Genomic DNA, 22,976 nt, shown 5'->3' with positions numbered 1-22,976 from the left:
CGCATATTCAACTGTCAGTAACGGTTTTCAACATTGATTTTTAATTTCTTAGTACTGCAGACATGATATCCGGTATCTGCAAGCGCCACTTTCTAGAATTATTTTTATTTATTCTTATCATACTTGTTAAAGTTTATCAGAGATAGAACAATATCATTTTTTATAAAGATTTAAATATTTCATCACTTATGAGCTAATTTTGTAAGTTGGAGTCAAATTCACTTAATTTTAATGATCTTACTCTATAATTTATTCTAAGATTGTTAGCAGATCGCTATAAATGTTCAATCTTATAAAATTGATCAATGATCATCTATCGTATATTTACCCTCAACTCTAATATATTATTAGAGTATCTAAACAAATTTTTGGCAAGTTGATTTTGTGATGTATACTCATCTAATTCTAATAATAATAGCTAGTGTTCCGTCCTTATGTTGCCGAGGTATAACGACTCCTTCTGCCTGCAACTGTGTTCAGGTGGAAGAGGTATGTGCTCAGGTGGAAGAGGTATACGTCGGCTAGGTTGGAACACCGCGGCGGGAGCACCTGTAAAAAGCATTCCGACGTTCAAGTAAGAATGTGAGTTATGAGAAAATAAGAGAAATTAATCAGAGTGAGTTGTGTGACCTCTCTTACTCCGGAGTTACCTATCTGTTTATATAGGCGTTTGAGGTTGCTTAGTTGGAGTTAGTTTCGGGATTCTCCGAATTTACCGAAGTTATCCAGAAGGCTAACGTTTGACCTGTTAGTTGTGGTTCCGAGCTTTGTTAAGCTTGTCCGGATTTTGTGTTAACGATTTTGGAGATAGTTTTTGACTTGTTGGGAGCTGTTATCAGATTACGTAGTCTTATTAGCCAAGGCATAGGGTATGTATCAGCTAGTATTAACCAAGCACGTATTAATTAACAAATTAGCAAATAAAGATTTAATTTTTTTTATATTACTTTTCTATTTATGATAAATTTAAAGAGTGCATTTAAAATGAAAACTGCTGGTTAGCATAAACAGTTAAACTAAATAGACAATTTTGAAGCGCGCAACGAGGAGATTCAAAGTATTGGCTCAAGGATAGGAAGAAAGTAGAAAGTAGACAGGATTTGGGAGATAGCAAGAAAAGCAGCACAGCATTTGAAAGCAAAAACACTGAAAAAGCAAGAGATTATTAATTAAATAGTAATAAGAAAATAGGAAAAATGTGATTATATGGTAAACTCAATGGGGGCGCCGTTTGCTTAGCGTAATTCGAGGAGCATATGATATTAGTAAAATGGCACCATTCACGCCCCTTCTTTTCATGTGAATGTTGACAAAAGATAATAAGCCAATGCGAATATTGGCAACTTTGCGCTTTTGGTCTTTGAGGAATGAGTTCGTCCGGTCCTAACTGCTCCCAAACATAGGTTTGGTTTTGATCCATTTGAGGATACATGTGATTCCATGGCGGAACACAAGCCAATCACAAGAGGAACATAATCAGAGGAATATGTCATGTGTGTTTTCCAAATTCTTGATGCTAATTAATGGTCCTACAATCTCGTGTGATCTTATCAATTATCATACTACTAAACATGTCACATTATTATTCTATATTGTATAGTCTTTTTCTAACTAGGCCATTCTTCATTCATTTGAATTTTCATGTCTTTTCCCTCTTTATGAAATAAAATAAGCCTAAATGGATTGGCCAATGGAGTGCGCACTGGTCACTACTACTATTTTATACATCAAACAAAGATTTTATCAAACATCATAATGATTTTCCTTTTATTTTATTTTTGACGTGGCCATTATAACGATCATTGGATGAAATAAAATGGTAATCCTGCCGTAACAATATAAATATAAAATGTTAAAAATAAGAGTATAAAAATATCAAATACGAAATATATTTAGAGAATTTGATGAATCTCCGATTATTAAGAGGTATTCATATAGTAGATATTAGGTTGATGAATAATGATATTAAGGATTTTACTAAATAGACAATGATTTTTGTGAATAATGTGAATAATGGGTTCTAAAATTAGCTTAATAAAGTAAAAAAAAAGTATAGATAGATAATGAAAATATTAAACAATGTGAACAATAGATATATCAGATATTTAATTCACTAAATGTACGAATAGTTATTCTAATATTAAGATTTAAGTGAGTAATTTGGAGTGTAGTATGTTTTACTTAAATTAGGCCAATTTTAGAATCTATTGTTCATGTTGTTCAAAAAAATTATTGTTCACATTATCTAATATTTTTATTGTCTACCTATACTTTTCTTAATATTAATGCTATGACTGTTTGGTTATCAAGTCGGCAATAATAACTAATAAAATCGTTGATTAAAAACTAAAAATGAATCAAATACTATTTAGATATAATGGATGAGACAAATATTTTTAAATACGCAAATAGAACACATATTAATAAATGGACGGTGTTATTAGACATTGAAAGATATTAAATTTGCAAAATGGTCGCTAAATATTCTGTAGAAAATGCATAAGTTAGCAAAAGATACGAAGGGATGGTTAGAAAGCGTTGTTTTATTTGGTGTAAAACTGTAAATAAATGCGAAAGTAATGCTGATTAAAAAACCAATTATACTTTAGGTTTTGGCATAAAAAATTATATACTTGTTAAAAAATTGATAAAATGATTAAATTAATAATAAATAAAAATTGAGATAAACACATAGCCAATGTATATGGGGCATTTTGAAATTTGCATGGACGGAAAAGGGGGCATTTTGAAGTTTATCAAAACCCCTATTGAAGGGCGAAGCAAGTGTATAAATATTTATTTTGGGGCTAGCAAAAAGCCTTGAATTACGCTACGTGATTGTATGGGCTAAGTCTCTTGGATAGCTTTGTTAAGTTAGGTAGTATTATAAAAGGGGGAGGAGCTTGTAATTCATTTCCATCAAGTGAGGCAGAGAACATTGGAAAGAAAAAAAAAAAGAATGTCCATGGCAAGTAGTTGCTTGTTTGGGGTGTTGACATTGCTGTTGTTAGTGGTGGCGGAATGCAACCCAGTGAACTACAGGGATGCTTTGGCAAAATCATTGCTCTTCTTCCAAGGACAGAGGTCTGGAAGGCTCCCTCCAGACCAGCAACTCAAATGGAGGTCCAACTCTGCCCTCTTCGATGGTCGTTTAGCCAATGTATGTTCATCACATTCCCTGCTTCAACTTTTTCATCATCATTTATCTTGCTTAATGGTTTTTTCGTTTTACTCTTCTATTAACAATGCTAAGTGTATTAGTTGGTGGAAACTCAAGAGAAATCGACTTTACGTGAAGTTGATACTTGAGAGTTGTTAGATGATTTGACTGATTTGACTAAATTTTTATCCGTCGGCTCTCAGCTATTAACTTCATGTGACTTTTTACCATATTAGTTAGTAAATAGATCGAGATTACACGCATCCAGAAACAAACAAAGGACATTGCAGTACTGAAATCATCTTAAATACTTGCTTCTTTTCCAATTGCTTTGGACATATTTTCAATTTTTCCTAGTTTTTTATTCTTTTAGAGCATTATCGAATACCGAGCGATTCGATTTAAACAGTACCGAAAGATTCTTTTCTGCACACAAAAGTCAAACAAAAAAAATTGAATAGTCACGGTCTCCTGAATCTTGGCATTGTCATTGAATTGGAAACATCACTTTCCCCTTTGCTAATTGGAGCTTTGTACTGCGCGATGGTGCCTCTGTGCCTCTTCACCCTACTCTGCTCTACTCTTCGCATGCATGAGTCTATTTCACTTTCCACTTTTCCTGTTGACCAGCCAATTCTTATGACCCATTACCGTAGTTTCCCATATTCAAAACAGGGGATATATTGTATTTTAGAAAAACACGTTTTTTGCTTTACATTATTTTATACTTAATTATTTATTTTTATTATATTTTTACTCTCTTCTCATAAATATTTGTAATATAGAAAAAAAGAAAAAATCATTCTTCGTATGTAGTATATAATGTCTTTTTCTAAAAACAAAAAAACAATAATCATTAACATAAAGCCTTTGTATCACCAACTTCTCTAAGGTAGTGTTTGGTGGAGAGACAGAGACGGAAAGACTGAGATTGAGAGACAGAGACTAAGAGACAGTGATTGAAATAAATCTCAGTATTCTGTTTGGTGTAAAATGGGAGACAAAAATTGAAACAAGAATAAAACTCTAATTTAATTTGCACAAAGGATAAAATTGGAATTAATTAATTGAAATGAAAGTATTTTAGGTATAAAATGTTATTAAAGTTTCAGTCTCCATCTCTAAAAATTTCAGTCCACTGTGTTCCTACTTTTTGGAGGTACTGAAATACTGAACTTTTAGAGACAGAGACAGAAATTTTAATACCAGTCTCTGAACTAACAAACACGATACTGAGTCTCAGTCTTTCAGTCTCTGTCTCAGTATCTCAAAACAAACGCTACCAATAGTTCCTTTTTATATTTTTAATGTTTTTTTACATAACTCATCTTGGTTTTTATTATAATGTGTTCTTTTAATTTTTAATATACAATGATCAATTATTTTGAGGATGAAAAGTGAAGATGAAATTTTGTTTTGCAGGTGGATTTAAGTGGAGGGTACTACGATGCAGGGGACAATGTGAAGTTCAATTTTCCAATGGCATTCACGACAACGATGCTATCATGGGGGACACTTGAATATGGGAAGAGGATGGGTCCGGAAATCAAAGAAGCAAGGGCTGCAATTCGTTGGGCCACAGACTACCTTCTAAAGTGCGCGACTTCCACACCTGGGAGGCTCTATGTTGGTGTTGGAGACCCAAATGTGGACCACAAGTGTTGGGAGAGGCCAGAGGACATGGACACTCTTAGAACTGTTTATTGGGTGTCTCCTCAGAACCCTGGTTCTGATGTGGCTGCTGAGACTGCTGCTGCCCTTGCTGCTGCCTCCATTGTCTTCCGAACCGTCGACCCAACATACTCCAACATCTTGTTGAGGAATGCCCAGAAGGTTTACCAGTTTGCATACCAGCATCAGGGTTCTTATAGTAGTTCCCTTGGATCAGCAGTTTGCCCTTTTTATTGCTCCTATTCTGGTTTCAAGGTAACACCACACACCAGTTATTATTCATTTGAATAATTCACTAATTAATTCATTAATAAGCATTTTGTTGTGTTGGTTGTTCAGGATGAGCTATTGTGGGGAGCTGCGTGGCTTTTCAGAGCAACAAATGCTGTTTACTACTATAATTTGGTCAAGTCCCTTGGAGCCGATGATCAACCAGATATCTTCAGCTGGGACAACAAATATGCCGGTGCACATGTCCTTCTTTCCAGGGTAAAGTAATCTAATTCACCATGTGTCCAGAAACACTAAATTAGTATATTTTGTGTCTATCTTGACAGGAAGGACACGGAGATACTAACAAAGGACACAACTTATTTTTTATTGTTATATTTTTTATCTCAAAATTTTTTAATGAAAAAAATGAGAATAAATTGAATTTTCATAATTTGTTCTAATTTATCACCAAACATAATACAAGAATACAAAATTTTGTGTCTCTGTCAGTACCTTGTCATGTCCTGTTCTCAGTGTCTTGTCCTGTCCTGTTCTTAGAAACAAACGCAGCCAAAGTGTATATAGAGAGTGTGTGTGAGAGAGAAGGTAATGGTGCCTGATTATGTTTATAATGCAGAGAGCATTGGTGAACGGTGATAAGAACTTTGAACAATATAAGCAAGAAGCAGAGAATTTCATGTGCAAGATCTTGCCCAACTCTCCGTCTTCAAGCACACAATATACACAGGGTAAGTAAAAGTAACAAATAAATATAGTTTGAAAATGAAAATATAATTAATTAATTAAGGAATTGATGCACAGGGGGACTCATGTACAAGCTTCCAGATAGCAACCTGCAGTACGTGACATCGATAACATTCTTGCTTACAACATACTCCAAGTATATGGCAGCAACAAAGCACACATTCAACTGCGGTGGGGGAGTCCTGGTGACTCCAAATACACTGAGGAGTATTGCGAAAAGGCAGGTAGACTACATATTAGGAGAGAACCCATTGAAGATGTCATACATGGTAGGGTATGGTCCATACTATCCCAAGAGGATTCACCACAGAGGATCTTCCTTGCCTTCACTATCAGCTCATCCGCAGGCAATAGGTTGTGATGGAGGCTTCCAACCATTCTACTATTCAATGAATCCAAACCCTAACATACTCCTTGGAGCCATAGTTGGAGGTCCCAACCAGAATGACGGATTCCCCGATGAGCGCGGTGATTACAGCCACTCCGAGCCTGCAACTTACATCAATGCCGCTCTTGTCGGCCCATTAGCCTACTTTGCTGCTACTGCTTGACTGCTACTGCTTTCCCTTACGGCCTTAAGCCTAATTAATTAACTGTAGATACAACAAAAACATCTACTTAACCCTCTAGTCTTGTTTTAGTTTTACCATCCACAACCACAAATACTTATGTTGTACGCCGTGTGGTGCATTATATATCTCATAGCACCCCAAAAGTTTATGTCATCGTCATTCATCAAGTCAAATATATTATGATTCCCTACTCTCTACAATACTGAAATACCCATATCTTGTGCATTTTGATGGCGTTCTCTAAAGCTAACGAGTAACCAGTAATTTAAGCAAAGTAACATCAGTGAATTTGGTAATTGTGATTTGTGAATGCTAAGAGACGTTTTGTCATCAATAAAATGATAAGTGAATGGTAGATACACAAATAATAATGGCATGGGAACTTAGCTCATTATGTAAGGTATTGACCCACTAAGGTAACAAGAGTCATATTAGTTTTGGCAACTAGAATGATTCATCGGATTTGACCCACAAAAATTACTATTGAGCCCGACCACATATTAATAATTTAATATACATGTGGTTAGGGATATTTATATGCCTCTTGCAAGCTGCATTCATCCTAACTAAGGCTGGATTTTGTTTAAAAATTCATAGTATGTAGTTATTAACATAAACTAAATCATAAGCATTGCTAGAATTTTTAATATTATATTTTTTATTCTAGTCCGTACTTAGAATGAAATTATGAGGGAATGAACGTAATTGGAATGGTGATGACTATGTGGAGATGTAATGTAACTGAGAGGGAAGAAGAATTTATCATGAGGGAGAATTAGAGAGGGGAATTACGAGAAACTCATTGGCTGGTTTATTCAAACTAAGATTAAGACCCACGTGATGAAGTAATATATAGATTTAATTAAAAAAAATTAGACAACATTTTTATTCATACCCTGACCCAATACTAAGGCCCAGGTCCAAATAAGCCAGAAAGGCCCAATCCGTAAGATTGGCCTTCGCACATAACCGACCTCTTCAGAAGAGTCGGATTCGACACAGACTTCGCTCTAAAGAAGTAAGGAGCATAGGTTAGCTGGCAGATAATGCTTATTCGAATAAGTAACTGCCCCTAAAATCTCTCAACCCACTTCTATGAGCCATATCTCTACTTCCCTAAGATAAAGGGACTGTTATCCTCCTTTAAAGGTGGAACTACTCCAATGGTGGTTATTGGTTCACCACTATAAATACATTGACACCCCTCAGGTATCCCTAAGTTCCAATACTCTCTAAACCTGTTTAGGCCTCTACTGACCTAAGCATCGGAGTGTCTTTGCAGGTACCACCCCCCTTCTTTCATACACACTAGTCGGTCGGGGGCTCCCTGACGCGAAGCAAGTCGAAGAATTCATTCTTCAAACGATTGGGCCAACCCAACGAGTCCAGCCCACTAATCTCCGGTTACCCAACGTAACATTGGCGCCGTTGCCGGGGACCCGAGAGATCAACCAGTAATGGCAGACGATTCACCCGAAGATGGCCACACAGCGTCTGATTCTGAGCAAGAGAATCAGGACATTGGGACAACGACGCGAACATAGCCGCCCACCAAGGGGTGACTAACCAGCATAGAGAAGGAACCTATGGGTTGAAAGACCCAAAGGCAAACTCTTTTGAAGGGCGCGAATCAGGAAAGGAAAGACAACCCTATGCAGCCGATTTCATGGGATTGTTCCACGGCCACCAAGGGAACCTGGAGCAGTTGGAACAAGAACTGGAACGACAACGAGAGGCAGAGAGAAACTTGAGGAACGAGATCGAGCGACGAAAGGAGCTTGAGGAAAAGCTCCTGAAGTTAGAATCTGCTCTCAAAGGTCGAACCTCTCGCAGTGACCGAGAAGATTCTCCCCTAGTGGGAACATATTCGTTCAGTGAGGACATAATGAGGGCAAAAGTTCTAAGGAACTTTAAAAGCCCTGATATGGACCTCTACGACGAGACTACTGACCCAAAGTATCACTTAAGCAATTTCAAAAGTCGAATGTACTTGTCCGACGCTTCTGATGCTACCCGCTGCAAGGCTTTTCCAACAACCCTTACTAAAGCAGCGATGAAGTGGTTCGACAGCCTCCCCCCAAGGTCGGTCACTAGTTTCGACGACTTGTCTCGAAAATTCCTCATGTGGTTCTCTATTCAGAAGGACTAGGTAAAGCATGCACCGAGCCTCCTGGGTGTAAAGCAGAAGGTCGGAGAACCTTTGAGAGGATACATGAAAATGTTCAACAAAGCATGCTTAGAGATTCAAGACCTGCCCACAGAGGCAGTAACTATGAGCCTAGTAAATGGACTCCGAGAAAGTCCTTTCTCCCAGTCCATCTCGAAAAGGCACCTGACCTCCTTAAGCGATATACAGGAAAGAGTTGAGAAGTACATCAATATGGAGGAAAATGTCAGGCTCCGAGAGCCAAGTTGGCGACCTGGGCTCTCTCACTCGTCAAAAGAGAAAGAGAGAGAGCCCAAGAAAAAGGAGGAAGTCGGCCCGGAAAGGCCTAGGAGATATCACTCATATACTCCTCTGCGAGTTTTCCTAGTTGATGTCTAAAGGAAAATTTGTCATACTGAAAGGCTACCTCCCCCTAGACCCATTAAAAACAAGAAGAGGTGAAGTCGTAGCGACTATTGTGAGTACTATAAGATATATGGTCACTCAACAAATGAGTGTTACGACCTAAAAACGTGATGAAAAAGTTGGCCAGAGAAGGTCGGCTAGACAGATATCTCGTTGAGAGGTCGGATCATCATGGGAAGAGGAAGAGAGACAACGAGGACCGAAGAGATCGACCACCACAGACCCCGGAAAGACATATACATATGATCTTGGGGGGATTCGGTGGAGGCGGCCTCACAAAGTCATCTCGAAAGAGACATCTGAAAGAGGTCTACCAAGTCGGGGGCGAAGCTCCCGACCTCCCTACCATTTCTTTTACTAAGGAGGATGGGCAAGGCATCATTCCTGGACACGATGATCCAGTAGTGATAACCATTGTTCTTGCCAACACCCATTTCCACAGAATCCTGGTGGACCAGGAAAGCTCAGCCGACATCCTGTTCAAACCAGCATTTGATAAGTTAGGGTTGGATGAAAAGGAGTTAAGAGCTTACCCCGATACTCTCTATGGGTTGGGAGACACTCCAATAAAGCCACTAGGATTCATACCCCTGCACACGACTTTTGGAAAATGGGTAAAATCCAAAACTCTGAGCATCGACTTCATAGTCGTCGATGTGGGGTCAGCCTATAATGCTCTAATAGGCAAGACCACCCTAAATCGGCTCAGAGCAGTGGTGTCTACTCCCCACCTTTGCATGAAATTCCCAACGCCAGAGGGAATAGCAACCATCAGGGGAGATCAGAAACTGGCAAGGAAATGCTACAATGAAAGCCTGAACCTAAGAGGAAAGGGCAAGAAAATTCACACCATAGAGCTCGGAGGAGTTAGAGCCAAGGAAGAGTTGCAACCACAACCAGTGGGAAAAACTGAAGAGGTACAGGTTGGAAAAGAGGAAGAAAAAATACCAACATAGGAGCCAATCTGAAAGAAGACATGAATCAGGAACTTATAAGGCTCCTACAAGAAAATTCTGATCTCTTCACTTGGAAAGCCTCCGATATGCCAGGGATAGATCCCGAACTCATGTCGCATAAACTTTTAGTTTACCCCGGATCGCGACCTGTTCAGCAAAGAAGACGGAAGCTTGGACCCGAAAGGGCTCAAGTGGTGGAAAAACAAGTACAAGCCCTCCTAGAAGCCGGCTTCATCAAAGAGGTTAAATATCCGGCGTGACTGACAAACGTGGTGCTGATCAAAAAGCAAAACGGCAAGTTGAGGATGTGCGTCGATTACACTGACCTGAACAAGGCGTGTCCCAAAGACCCATATCCACTTCCAAACATTGATACCTTAGTAGACTCCAGCTCGGAGTATCAGTACTTGTCGTTCATGGACGCATACTCGGAATACAACCAAATTCCGATGTACAAGCCGGATCAAGAAAAAACATCCTTCATCATGCCTAGAGCAAACTATTGATATGTGGTCATGCCTTTTGGGTTGAAAAATGCTAGAGCCACATATCAAAGGCTGATGAATAAGGTGTTTGCTCCTCACCTTGGAAATTTAATGGAAGTTTATGCGGACGACATGCTAGTAAAAACCAAGGATGAGACTGACCTCTTGGCGGACCTCTCGTAAGTCTTCAACACCATAAGGTTGCACAGGATGAAGTTGAATCTCGCAAAGTGCACCTTCGCGGTAGAGGCTAGAAAATTTCTGGGATTTATGCCGACACTAAGGGGGATTGAAGCAAACCCCGACAAGTGCAAGGTAGTCCTAGAAATGAAAAGCCCGACTTGCCTAAGGGAGGTCCAGCAGTTGAACGGCCGACTTGCAGCTCTCTCCAGGTTCTTGGCAGGATCAGCATTAAGATCCCTACCACTCTTCTCTCTACTAAGGAAAGGATGCCAGTTCGAATGGACTCCTGAGTGCGAAGAAGCATTTCAGAATTTCAAAAAGTTTTTAAGCCAAACTCCCATTCTGGCCCGACCTAGAATCGGGAAAGAACTCGTCCTATATTTGTCCGTAGCAGACAAAGCTGTAGCATCAGCTCTAATACGGGAAGACGAGGTCGGGCAGCATCCTGTATATTTCACCAAAAAAGTTCTACAAGGCCCTGAATTAAGGTATCAAAAACTGGAGAAGTTTGCGTATTCCTTAATAGTAGCCTTACGAAGGCTACGACCTTATTTTCAAGCCCACACAATAAGGATACGAACGAACTAGCCCATGAAGCAAATCCTTCAGAAGACGGATATTGCAGGTAAAATGGTTAAATGGGCAATAGAGCTCTCAGAGTTCGTTTTGAAGTACGAAACTCGGACGGCAGTCAAAGCCCAATGCCTCACTGACTTCGTAGCAGAATATGCAAGAGATCAAGAGGAAGCCTCCACAACCTAGGAGCTGTACGTGGATGGGTCCTCCAACAAAGTGGGAAGCGGTGTAGGCATAATCTTAGTCAACCAAGAGGGAACTCAAGTAGAAGCCTCCTTCAAATTCGAATTCCCAGCTTCCAACAATCAGGCAGAGTATGAAGCCTTGATTGCGGGATTGAAGCTGGTAGAAGAAGTCGGCGCAACCAAATTAGTTGTGTTCAGCAACTCTCAGGTGGTGACCTCCCAAATAAATGGAGAGTACCAGACCAAAGACCCCAACATGAAGAGGTACCTAGACAAAACCTTGGAGCATCTTAGACGTTTTGCAGAGACCGAAGTTAAACACATAACTTAGGATCTCAATAGCAGAGCAGATGCCCTCTCCAAGCTAGCTAGTACCAAGCCAGGAGGGAACAATAGAAGCCTGATATAAGAAATTCTCCAGGAACCCTCTGTCTCAAAAACAGAGGCCAAACAAGACGTCCTTGAAATATCTGGATTCGACCTCGGATGGATGAACCCACTAATCGAATACATGAAATTCGACATCCTACCCAAAGAGAAAAAAGAAGCCAAGAAAATCCGAAGGGAAGCACAGAATTACATCTTGGTGAAAAATATCCTCTATAAAAGGAGAATATCCACACCACTGCTGAAGTGCGTCCCGACCTCAAGGACGGTTGAAGTACTAGAAGAGGTCCAAAATGGTATCTGCGGAAACCACCTCGGGACAAGGTCATTAGCCAGGAAAGTCATCCGAGTTGGGTTCTATTTGCCGACCTTACAGAAAGATGCCACCAAGTTCGTAAGAAGTTGTCAGCCATGCCAAATGCATGCGAACTTTCACGTCGCTCTCCCCGAGGAGCTCATTAGCATAACTTCTCCATAGCCCTAGTCATAACTTATAACTTATAAGTGTCAAATTCTTAATAGTTGAATTAATTGATTCGATTATAATTGAATTAAATAGAAAATACTAAAAGATCAATATTTTAAATTAAAAAATAGAGTTATAATTCAAACATAAGACAAATCAAAATAATAATTTTCGGACAAAAATAAAACATTTTACACATTATAAACAAAATTAAAACTTAGTAGAAAGGACAGACGTTAGAAAATAAGAGCGCTTTCCTGCTTTACCATGCATTAGAATATTTAATACGATTGAAAAAGAAAATTGGAAAAATAACCTGACCTCTGAGTCTCTGACCTGGTGGCACTTTGGTCCTTCTCCGCTCTCTCTCACGCGTCTTCTTTCTCTCCCCCTTCTCTCTCAATCGAGCTCACATGAACCAGGTATCTATGTATTTATTTACACGATCTTTTTCTGTTACTGTTACTGAACTCTTTGCAAAGCCAACTTCAACTATCATTACTATTTCAGTTTCATTTGGGAATCCCCTTTTTCGCCAACGAACTTGTTTGATTCTCAAGTTCCACCCAGCTTCCTTCTAGTGCCGCCAAGTATGGATCTTTGCGACTTTGCCTTCACTTTAATATTTTCAAACTCCTTTATTAAATCAATCTCTCTCTCTGTGCCAAAACTTCATTTCAAGCTACTTTCTATTGATTGATGTTGACTCTGTGATCTTAGGCTCTGTTGCGCTCTTGGTGAAACGATGTAATGTGCTTGTCAGTGGATTTAATTGAAATTGATTTCTTATATGCATGCATATTTGCTTATTGTCAGGTAGGGACTAGGGATGAGGGGTTTCATTCACCATTTTCAATACTTAGCTGAAACTCTCTCTTTGTATTACCCGGAGAATTCATTGCCCTTGCTTTTTGCTTATTTCCTTGAGGAGTTTATTGGCTTCCTCTTCTGCCAGATCATGCTTGCTTAAGCTCTTAAGTTGAGATCAGTGTTTGACAAAGTCAACTTGACATCCATCACTCAGAAAGAAAGACAGAAGCAGAAATGTAAATTGTCTGATTGGGCGACCTTCCATCCAAGTCGAATTTGCTGCGATCTGATCTGGGATATTGTTTGCAGAATTTACAATGGACTCTATTCAAAATAAAGTTCATTACTGTTGTGTTTCTAAGGGTAATCACATCCTGTACGCATATAATGGTGGAGACCAAGAACTTGAGAATGTGGCAACCTTGTGCTTGGAGATGGCTCCTCCTTTCCACAGGTGGTATTTTGAGACCCTAGGTAGAAGGACTTACGGATTTCTCATGGAGGAAGGGCATGCTTACTTTGCAATTGTTGATGAAGGTGTCGGTAACTCTCAAGTTCTTCGGTTTTTGGAGCATGTCAGGGATGAATACCGAAAGCTAGCTAAAAAGGGTTCGAGGGGCAAATTACAAAACACGAATTCAACTCACATTCAGGAAAAACTGGTTCCTGTCATTCAGAATCTGATTACTTCATTGGAGAGTGTCTCACATGGCAGCAATCGGAGGGATCGAACTTGCTCATCTTTTCATGCCAACTTGTCTCCTTCACCAAGTAACTTGAATAGACAAATTGAAGGTGCTAGTTCAACAAAAGCTCCTCTATTGGGAAAATCTAGCAAGCCAGAGAAAAAGAAAATAAAGGATCATGTGATTGCTATGAGAGATCTTGAGTTAGAGGAGCATAGAAAATCCACAGACAGAGGACCAAAGGCTGATTTAGGAAATCTGGATTGCATTAGCCAAGGTGGTGCAGGTGCATCGCCCTCTTTGCAAAAGGATATGGGTTCAATGAGGATGAGATCAGGCCCTCAAAACATTCGCAAGAAATGGTGGCACCAAGTACGCATTGTTCTAGCAATTGATGCAGCTGTATGTATAGTATTATTTATCATCTGGTTATTTATATGCCGTGGCTTATCCTGCATTCGATAGAGTTAAATCCCTTATGACGTAACTCTGTTTAAATTATTATCACGTTGGAATTGAGATCTTCCATGCATGATCTGATCAACAACAGAGATCAGTTTCTCTGTGGAGCATGTTGGTGGAAGTTACATATTTGTCTTCTCACAGAGACGTTTTCTGCTTATAAGGCATGTGCTTCCTTCTGGTCACCCATTTATCGCCATTTTAATTCAAATGTTCACTGTACAGCTTCACCTATTTTTAAAGTGCATGTATATGAATTTTGGATATTGGGAAGAATTTAAAGTGATTATTAGTCTATTTAAAGTATATCTTTTTTAGGTAATTATTGTTTTCTAGTATAGAGGACTACTATTATCAAGTACCTTTTTTGTTAAACAATAAACTTGCTTGAGAATTTTATGTTTTAGCCTGAATCAAACCTTTCTTAAGATCAAATTTGTTGCTAGTGGTATTATCCTTTCATTTGATGGACTCATTTTACAGAACATTACTGGTACTAGTTTTAGAACTCGTAAATATAATTGATAATCAGAACCGTAGGACCTTATTTTTAATCCTTTGTGTTAAAGGTGTTTGATGGACTGATTCAAATAAAATCATCAATTGTTGGAATGTAGTATAGACTGGATTAAATATTCACAATTCAAAGTTAGATGTATATATTGAATAACTTTGACTGGTGAACCCAACATTTTATAATTAGCGTTTTCCCTCAGTTTCATCATCAGAACTGTGCTGGGTCAAATAATCCAGCGAGGTCGTGGCCTTCTTATGTCTTTTCTATTGAGCATGTCCTTGTTATACCTATGAAGAAGTCAAGATTACTTGTGAATTTTGATATGCAACTTGAATTCAATATCTCAGTGGCTTACATGTTATGATATATGGAGTGAAAAGTTTGATGAGTTTCAAGTCGGGGATTAGTGAAAGAATGAATACCACCATTCAGACATAAAATACATTAAAGTGGTTCATGAAAACTCAAGGATTCCCCAAAACAATAATTCTTAAGCTTAGATTATATGTGGTAGTGTTTGACTTCTGTCTCGGAATAAAAATAACAATTATATTTACTGTCATATTAGTTGTGTTACTTTGCTTTGTTTATATATATTTATAATTTGCTAGTACTCAGAACAATTAAGTCTGAAAGAATTTGAAGATCGCATGCTGATATAGAGGAAACTGCGAAATAGAGATTCCTATGGTAAGGTTTTGAATTGTATTATGATGGCTTAGAGTTGACAGGTACTTTCTTTTACTATAGTTGGTGAAACTTTACTCGCTGATGAATTGCATTGTCTTGAATTCAAGAAGTTGAGTTAATAAGAAATTAAGAATTAGTTTAGTCGGCATTTCAGAAGAATGAATTGCTCGAATAAGGATGTGGGTCTAAAGAGACATATAAATTATAAAATTTGATTTAGTTTACTTGCGAGAGATAGGTTTCATTTGGAGCTTTAATGACAAAGTCTTGGTTTTACTATTTCTATGATGAGCTCATGTTTAATACTTCAACTCTATTGTGTGTGTAAGTTAGCAAAGAAACCAAACTCTATTTTTAAATTTTAGATTTTTTTTATTGGGGTTCTAATAAATAAATTGGCAGATATTATCAACAGAGTATTTAAATAACTGCTAAGAGTGTCGTCAATTTTAGTAAACTAGTTTCATCATGTGGCCAAGAAGCTTACAGCTCAACTAGAATCGGTCCCAAGTCTTTTAAAACTTTGTTCAAAGTTAGATCCTTCACATGCCAGCATTTCTTCCCCTTTATGACATACCTTTACTTTGCAAATGGCAATTAGTTTCGTGTCTCTAGGATGAACTAAAAGTCCATAATAATAAGCAATATTGCTGTAATCTTGGGTTCACAATAAAGCCTACATTTGATAACCATTTAAAACCTAAGTATTGTAAAATCATACGTTGATCTGTTATCTTGCATAGGATCTACCATGAAGTTGAGTCCATATTAGCATTTCTCTTAATAATGAACTGATCTTTCCAATTGAAGAAGACTATCATATATTACCCCCCTCATCAAACACTAGTTAGTATTGATGGTTGATGATAGAGTTGAATTGCATCAATTAAAAGTGAGGAACTGTTACTTTACCCTATTGAGGTACTTGCATTCGGTTTTAACTTTTAACCCAGCATGCCAGAGGCCCAGCAGCAGTAAAGTACTTTATATGAAGAGGGGAAAAGATCAAACAAAAAGGTTGTGATTTTATTTTATTTTTTATACTCATGTATCAGAATAGTATGAGCAAAGTTTTGGGGTACAGTAAGGCGATAGATTGTGGTGTTGTCTTCTCTGTTTGTCTTGGGCAGCGTAACCTTCAAATGAGAGAAAAGCTAAGGAAGAAGGTGTGGTGTGTGAGAGAGCACTTGGTATTGGTCCACTTCAAATACATACACACCTAGTATTATTATTAGTCTTTCGTATCATAACATCAATAATAACAATTAGTTATATACAGTAGTTATCCATGCCTTGCTTCATGGCCACTTCTTTCTTCCCTATCTTTAATCTGTTGGTTTCTTTTCGGAAAGAGAAAGGCTCCTTTATTTATTTATTTATTGTTGGATCGGTGTGGTTTTGTTCTGTTGGTTCTTTGGTCTTATTTACTGGGTGGCGCATCATTATTACACATACAAGTAAAAGCAAATTGATTCTTTTCTTGTTTGCTTGGGGTGGGGGCATCATGGCTTCAAGTTCTAAGGTTTGATGATGCAACAAGTGTCGTGCTTCCCTTAACCTTAGCTTTATTTATGTCACATGTCCTACGCCTTTTTCATTAACTCCACGGATTAAGTGGGAGGTAGACATGAATTTGCAACCAATTGTGAATGGCATTTCCACGTGACTCGTTATTAGCTAGGTAGCTTCCATAATTTGATGCATCGATGATCGATACACTTAATTAATTCATTGAGATTTCTATATAAACAAACAGGCAGGCCCTCCTCACCTGGGACACATTGAAGTTATAATTATATTATACTTATCCTGTGATTGCGATGAGATGAGATGAGATGAGAGGAGAGGGACCATTGACCAAATCCAATGAGGTAACAGCCAGCAATGTCTCTAACTTGTCATTCAAATGCAATTGCTCCCTGATTTGCAACCACCACCCACTAATATTGTTGTTGTATCTTAAGAGCCTTGCCAGCGGATCCTCTTCAATCTTAGTTATTAGTCCACCGCTTGCGTAATATTAAATTGGATTGGAACAAATTAAGGCACTGGGGTCAAGCACAACTGCTACTAATTAACATGATACAACGTAACCAACAAATTAAGTGCAACATAGATTCATGAATATGATGTAGGGCTTGTTTGGGTGAGCTTTTGAGAAAAGATCTTTTTTTGAATTATCTTTTTTTAAAAGATCTTATAGAGAAGTAAAAGTAATTTTATGTTTGGATATCTCATGTAAAAAGGTCTTTTTATTTATCAATTATGTTTGGGTATAACAATATAAAAGTACTTTTTTGTTCATTTATTACACGAAAAACATTTTTTTTTTAAGGAAAAAAGATATTTTAAAAAAAGATGTAAATTACAGCTTCTCAAAAAAGATCTTTTTTTAATTTTACTAGTGCTTTTACTTTTACTACTAGAAATTTGCCAAACACGTTAAAAAATAAAAAAAGATCTTTTTTCATTGAAAAAAAGATCTTTTTTTAACAAAATAATGGCGCCCAAACATGCACGTAGTGTGTCATATTGCGATGTAGCTCGTGAGCCTTGCCTAGACTCACTCTCGTTCACAGTAATGCTTTCTTGTAGTGACATCGTTTGATGTAGGCCATAGCAGAGACTACGAATAAATTATCATTTATACCCATAAAAGATATAGATGTTGACAAATGTACCTATATAAGAATAAAACGACAATTATAACTACGGAAGATAGCTTCCGTGTGCCAAGAGTACTCGGACGTTGGTTACATAATTGATCCGATAGGGTATTCTTGGCACATAAAAACTATCTTCCGTGTACAATTATTATTTTATTCTTATATAGAGATACATTTGTCAGCATTTATATTTTTCATGGATACAGAGAGTATTCAAAGAGCAGCAGGAGATACATATTACATAGGACATGAATTTATTTCGAATAAGGATGTGTTATCTGCTAAGTAGAAATGAAAGCAAAGTGTGTGTGTGTGTGAAAAGCGGCAGGAGCGGAAATGGAAGTATATAAATATAAATAACATTAAAAAATGATATAGACAGAGAGAGAGACAGACAGTACCGAATACAAAATAATACAGTACTGTACATGTAAAAAGAATCGGTGATTTTGTTTGATAGCAGAAAAAATCTATTGTATAACGTATAGTAGTAGCAGCAGCCTAGTAGGGTATAGAAGTGTGAAATATAAGGGATAAAGGTAGGACCAGCCCCTTGAAGGTTGTAGTATTACAATAGTATACAACGACCTGCTCCTACAGGCTACAGCTACTGAATTTAAAGATTGAGTGTGTTGTGTAAGTGTGTCACGCTCACACTCAAACACATGTTAGTTTCATTTTGATATTCTTCATGTATAAACATGTGTATCTCTGCATCACAACTTTAATCATAAATGTTTCCGCCATTACCATTACTTACGACACAGTGTGTGTGGAATGGTGAATGAATGCATGGGTAGTCTCTCAGCTCAGCTGTATTAGCGGCTATACACTAATACTACTCTCGCCCTCATCCTTCTCGTGATTACCATTTCAACCTTTTACTTTCCCCCCTTCTCTCTCTCTCTCTCTCTCTCTCTCTCTCTCGCTGTTCAAACTTCAAACCCTAGTCTTGGGGCTATTCACTCTTGCACGCCTATCCTCAATGCTCACACCTCTTCGTTCCAGGTAATTTCTCTAACTTTTCCCATTCTTCATTGTCTTGTTTTTCAATTAGTTTTCGGTCATGGGGATTATGTGTCTCTCATCGTGCAATTATTTTTAGCTTTGATTTAATTGAAAGCTCAAGTTTTTTTTTTGGAGGGTGGAAGGGGGGAGGGTTATCTTTTCTTCTGCGCTTTTAATTTTCAAGCTTGCATTTAATTCGATCGCTGGAAATGAAATCAATTAAATGAATTTTTCTTATTGCTTCGACGACTCTAGGTTTGCTGTTGTATATGTTTAAATTCAACTCTAATTTTAATTGGAAATATGATCGCAAAAGTTTCAGGTTGGGATGGTTCGTTAAGTGGGAGGAGTTGATCAAATGGTTCTGCTTAGAAGTGTGACGGAAGAGTGAAGTGGCAGTTGTTTGGATCATCTGATCAGGTACATCTATCCAATATGGAGGCTTCTTCCAGTACATGTGAGATAGTGGAGTCAAGCGAAGATATTATTTCTGAGTTCAAAGTGGCTGAAAAACCTGAGTGTAGTTATGCCAACAAATCAGGGAAAAAGTATTCTATCGAGGATGATATTAATCGTCTTTTCCAGGGTATTGACATTCAAAGTTCATCTAGAGGTCTTGGTGCATCACGCTCACACAAGAGTGCTCTTAAGAGGCCAATAAAAGTTAGTTCAGCTCAGGCCTCAGGAATCGGCATCTCCGAATCTGTTAGTTTGAAGCAGGCATTTAGAGGCTTGTGCATTTCTCAGGCGTCGGAAATGGCTGCTTTGAAGAGACTCTCAAAGCCATGCAGTTCGTCACGAGTATCAGAGGCTGGCAACATCAAAAAGTTATACACAGCAGTTGTAGATGAGGGCAAACAGAACTTGCTGGAAATCTCCCTGGTGCCAGAGGCATCTGCCCATTCTGATAAATTGCCCAGGGTCTCGATATCCATATCAAATTCAAGTGCTAATCATTCTGTTCCCTTGGCTGATGCCACAAACCTGAAAGAAACTACAACCAGGCTTGCTTCTCGAGATCAGATTGTTCCTCTTCCATCAGAAGTTGAAGGTGAAAAACCGACAATTGCAAATTTTTCACCGACTGCTTGTGCAAATGAGATTGTGCTGGAGGGCAGAATGGATCCTGCTGCTGCTCACAGTTTTTCAATGGCAGATAAGGGACACAAAGCAAATATACTTTGTGTGTCTTCTCCTTCCTGCTCTAGTACTGGTGATGGAGTGGATAAACCCACAAGCAGCCATACATGTTTAGCAAAGTCAATAGTCAGTAGCAAGAACTTCTTTAAGAAAAAAGTAAAGCAAGATGTTTGTTCTGCCTCAAGCAGCTCCACTCCATGCCTGAGAAAAGTTGACAACAATTTGGGATCGATTGCAAATACTTTGGACAAAGAAACAGACAATTCTGATTTGAAGCATGAAACAAAAGGAAACCAAAAGCTGTCTCCCAGCAGTTCAAACGGTAGCATTGAAATTAACTCAATCAATTCTGAGAAGGACTCATGCAAACCTGGTTTCACGTTAAATTGCAACAAGAGAACCAAATTTCAAGTGACAAAAGTTGATGAGAAATCAAGATCAAAGGAAAAGGGTGAGTTCTCCCAAAGCTCAAAAAGTAGCATTGGTGAGTATAGTAGTAGCACAAGCATCAGCGAGGAGAGCAATCTAAGTGGTTCCAGTCGCATTGGCTACAGGCCTCATATGTCAAAACATCTGAGATGGGAAGCTATTCGAGCTGTTCAGCAGCATGGTAATTTAAGTTTGAGGCACTTTAAGCTGCTAAGGAAGCTTGGTAGCGGGGATATTGGAACTGTTTATCTTGCAGAACTAATTGGGACAAACTGCCTTTTTGCCTTAAAGGTGATGGACAATGAATTCTTGGCAAGCCGGAAGAAAATGTTCAGGGCTCAAACTGAACGAGAGATCCTACAGATGCTGGATCATCCATTTTTTCCTACCCTATATTCCCATATCTCCACAGATAAGCTTTCTTGCTTGGTCATGGAGTATTGTCCAGGTGGTGATCTGCATGTATTACGGCAGAGGCAGCCATATCGGAGTTTCTCAGAACAAGCAGCTAGGTAGGGTTGATGGGCTATCTTCAGCCTTTCTTATTCATCATTTAAAGATATCTATTATTTTGACGTTCAATATCGTCCACATAGTGTAGTATTTTGCACTTGCGTTCTCANNAAAAGAAGTGCAGTTGTAATTCGTTGTAGCATTCATCGACTCTGGTTATGCTGGCTCATTCTCAGGTTTTATGTTGCTGAGGTTCTTCTTGCCTTGGAGTACTTGCACATGCTGGGAGTTGTATATCGAGATCTAAAGCCAGAAAATATCCTAGTGAGAGAAGATGGCCACATTATGCTGACAGATTTTGACTTGTCACTGAGATGTTCCGTGAATCCAACGCTAGTGAAATCATCTTCTCCGGAGGAGGTGGATGGAACAAGAAAAATGTCAAGTCCATGCTCAGATGCCAGCTGCATTCAGCCTTTCTGTCTCCAACCTGATTGGCAAGTCTCCTGCTTTACTCCCATTTTAATATCTGGCGGAGCGAAATCTCGAAAAACAAAGGCTGATGCTCAGGTTGGTCCACTGCCACAGCTCGTGGTGGAGCCTATTAGCGCTCGATCTAACTCCTTTGTTGGAACCTATGAATATCTTGCTCCGGAGATCATCAAAGGTGAGGGTCACGGGAGTGCTGTGGATTGGTGGACTTTCGGTATATTTTTGTTTGAGCTTTTGTATGGTAGGACTCCCTTCAAGGGCCAATCAAACGAGGATACGTTATCCAACGTTGTGTCGCAAAGCCTTAAGTTCCCAGGCGCTCCTATTGTCAGTTTCCATGCTAGAGATTTGATCAGAGGATTGTTGATAAAGGATCCTGAAACTCGGTTAGGTTCTGTCAAAGGAGCTGCTGAAATAAAGCAGCATCCCTTCTTTGAAGGACTGAACTGGGCTCTAATACGATGTGCAGCGCCACCAGAGCTCCCCAAATTTCGTGATTTCGGAAGTCGTGCTCCATCTATGGCTGCTCAGAAGGAGAATGCAAACGATTTAGAGGACACAGAAGATTGTGAGGAGTTTGAGTTGTTTTAGTTTGACTCGTCTTTGCTACTCCCCCCTCCTGGCCCTTTTCTTTCATCTTTCTTCCTTATTTCTTATTCCATGTAACACTTAATCTATATATAGCAGCTTATAGCGTTAATGTAATTCAAACAGATAGATTAGTATATAAAGGAAACATGGGAATTTCTTTAGTTTTACCTCTCATACTATCAATGATATCTCTCTCTTGTTTTGTATCCGGCCCTGGATTCTGTACAATTTTATGTTATTACATTCCTAAGTCATATCTACTAATCCATTTTTTCTTTGAGCTAGCATTAAAACAGGGGCGGAGCATGTTTTTGTGCCACTTCGATTCATTTCTCTGCATCAGGAAGGAAAAGGTTCAGCATAAGAATTTGTTCAGCTTTGGACGTATTATATTATGTTGAATGTCTTTCTCTGGTCTAATGTGAAATATTAATGATGCAGGATACTTGATGTGGACATCCTTAATATAACCTGGATTGGATGCGAACCAAAGACCAGGACATGATCAGAGTCAACTGGAGAACATAACAGCAGAGTGATGGATGCTTTCTTTTTTTAATTTTAAAAAGAAAAAGGATCTTCAATCTTCAATGTTATATGTTTTAAATAGCTTGAGTCCATTTTAAATGCAGTGATAGAGATGCAGAGTTTTAAACTTTTAATGGATTAAGTTTGAAGACAGTAGGTGTAAGTTTATAATTAATTTAGTAGAACTCGGCCCATAAGGCAGCACAGAGAGAGCGGAGTGAGTGAGTAGACAACACAGAGACAAATGTTAGGAGCAACCTGGTGTGGTGTTTCTACCATTCATTCCCCCCATTATGTTCATGTTCATGTTGCA

At 38.5% G+C, this 22,976-nt stretch overlaps 3 protein-coding genes across 13 annotated transcripts; all 3 read left to right on the top strand.

Moving 5' to 3' along the window:
* On the top strand, positions 2,895 to 6,581 carry LOC107645068 (endoglucanase 9). Its single transcript, XM_016349085.2, has 5 exons — positions 2,895 to 3,160; positions 4,583 to 5,086; positions 5,171 to 5,320; positions 5,682 to 5,793; positions 5,867 to 6,581. Exons 1-5 carry the CDS (start codon positions 2,960 to 2,962, stop codon positions 6,358 to 6,360), a joined length of 1,461 nt encoding a protein of 486 aa, XP_016204571.1. The 5' UTR covers positions 2,895 to 2,959; the 3' UTR covers positions 6,361 to 6,581.
* Positions 12,444 to 14,584, top strand: LOC107645067 (phytolongin Phyl1.1). 8 transcript variants are annotated; one of them, XM_016349081.2, is made up of 3 exons: positions 12,452 to 12,613; positions 12,702 to 12,781; positions 13,147 to 14,584. In XM_016349081.2, exon 3 carries the CDS (start codon positions 13,319 to 13,321, stop codon positions 14,150 to 14,152), a length of 834 nt encoding a protein of 277 aa, XP_016204567.1. In that variant the 5' UTR covers positions 12,452 to 12,613; positions 12,702 to 12,781; positions 13,147 to 13,318; the 3' UTR covers positions 14,153 to 14,584. The 8 variants fall into 8 exon arrangements, with proteins under 8 accessions (XP_016204568.1, XP_016204567.1, XP_016204565.1 ...); XM_016349079.2 differs by having other exon boundaries at positions 13,008 to 14,584; XM_021103426.1 differs by having other exon boundaries at positions 12,912 to 14,584.
* On the top strand, positions 18,576 to 22,343 carry LOC107645066 (serine/threonine-protein kinase D6PKL1). Of its 4 annotated transcripts, none has more exons than XM_021103424.1 (3): positions 18,576 to 19,030; positions 19,347 to 21,111; positions 21,232 to 22,343. In XM_021103424.1, the coding sequence occupies exons 2-3, from the start codon at positions 19,466 to 19,468 to the stop codon at positions 22,133 to 22,135; spliced, it is 2,550 nt and encodes an 849-aa protein (XP_020959083.1). In that variant the 5' UTR covers positions 18,576 to 19,030; positions 19,347 to 19,465; the 3' UTR covers positions 22,136 to 22,343. The 4 variants fall into 4 exon arrangements, with proteins under 4 accessions (XP_020959083.1, XP_016204563.1, XP_016204562.1 ...); XM_016349077.2 differs by having other exon boundaries at positions 18,577 to 19,030; positions 19,353 to 21,111; positions 21,229 to 22,343; XM_016349076.2 differs by having other exon boundaries at positions 18,578 to 19,030; positions 21,229 to 22,343.

This window comes from Arachis ipaensis, chromosome B05 (assembly GCF_000816755.2).
Source record: "Arachis ipaensis cultivar K30076 chromosome B05, Araip1.1, whole genome shotgun sequence".
In the NCBI taxonomy this organism is placed as follows: Eukaryota; Viridiplantae; Streptophyta; class Magnoliopsida; order Fabales; family Fabaceae; genus Arachis; species Arachis ipaensis.
This window is presented reverse-complemented; position numbering and strand designations above follow the sequence as displayed.

Bases quoted from the DNA above. Each gene is read 5' to 3' on its own strand.
- LOC107645068 (XM_016349085.2), top strand. From the start codon at position 2,960: ATGTCCATGGCAAGTAGTTGCTTGTTTGGGGTGTTGACATTGCTGTTG. The intron at 3,161-4,582 runs GTATGTTCATCA...TTTGTTTTGCAG, and splicing joins TCGATGGTCGTTTAGCCAAT to GTGGATTTAAGTGGAGGGTA. The intron at 5,087-5,170 runs GTAACACCACAC...TTGGTTGTTCAG, and splicing joins GCTCCTATTCTGGTTTCAAG to GATGAGCTATTGTGGGGAGC.
- LOC107645067 (XM_016349082.2), top strand. From the start codon at position 13,319: ATGGACTCTATTCAAAATAAAGTTCATTACTGTTGTGTTTCTAAGGGT.
- LOC107645066 (XM_016349077.2), top strand. From the start codon at position 19,466: ATGGAGGCTTCTTCCAGTACATGTGAGATAGTGGAGTCAAGCGAAGAT.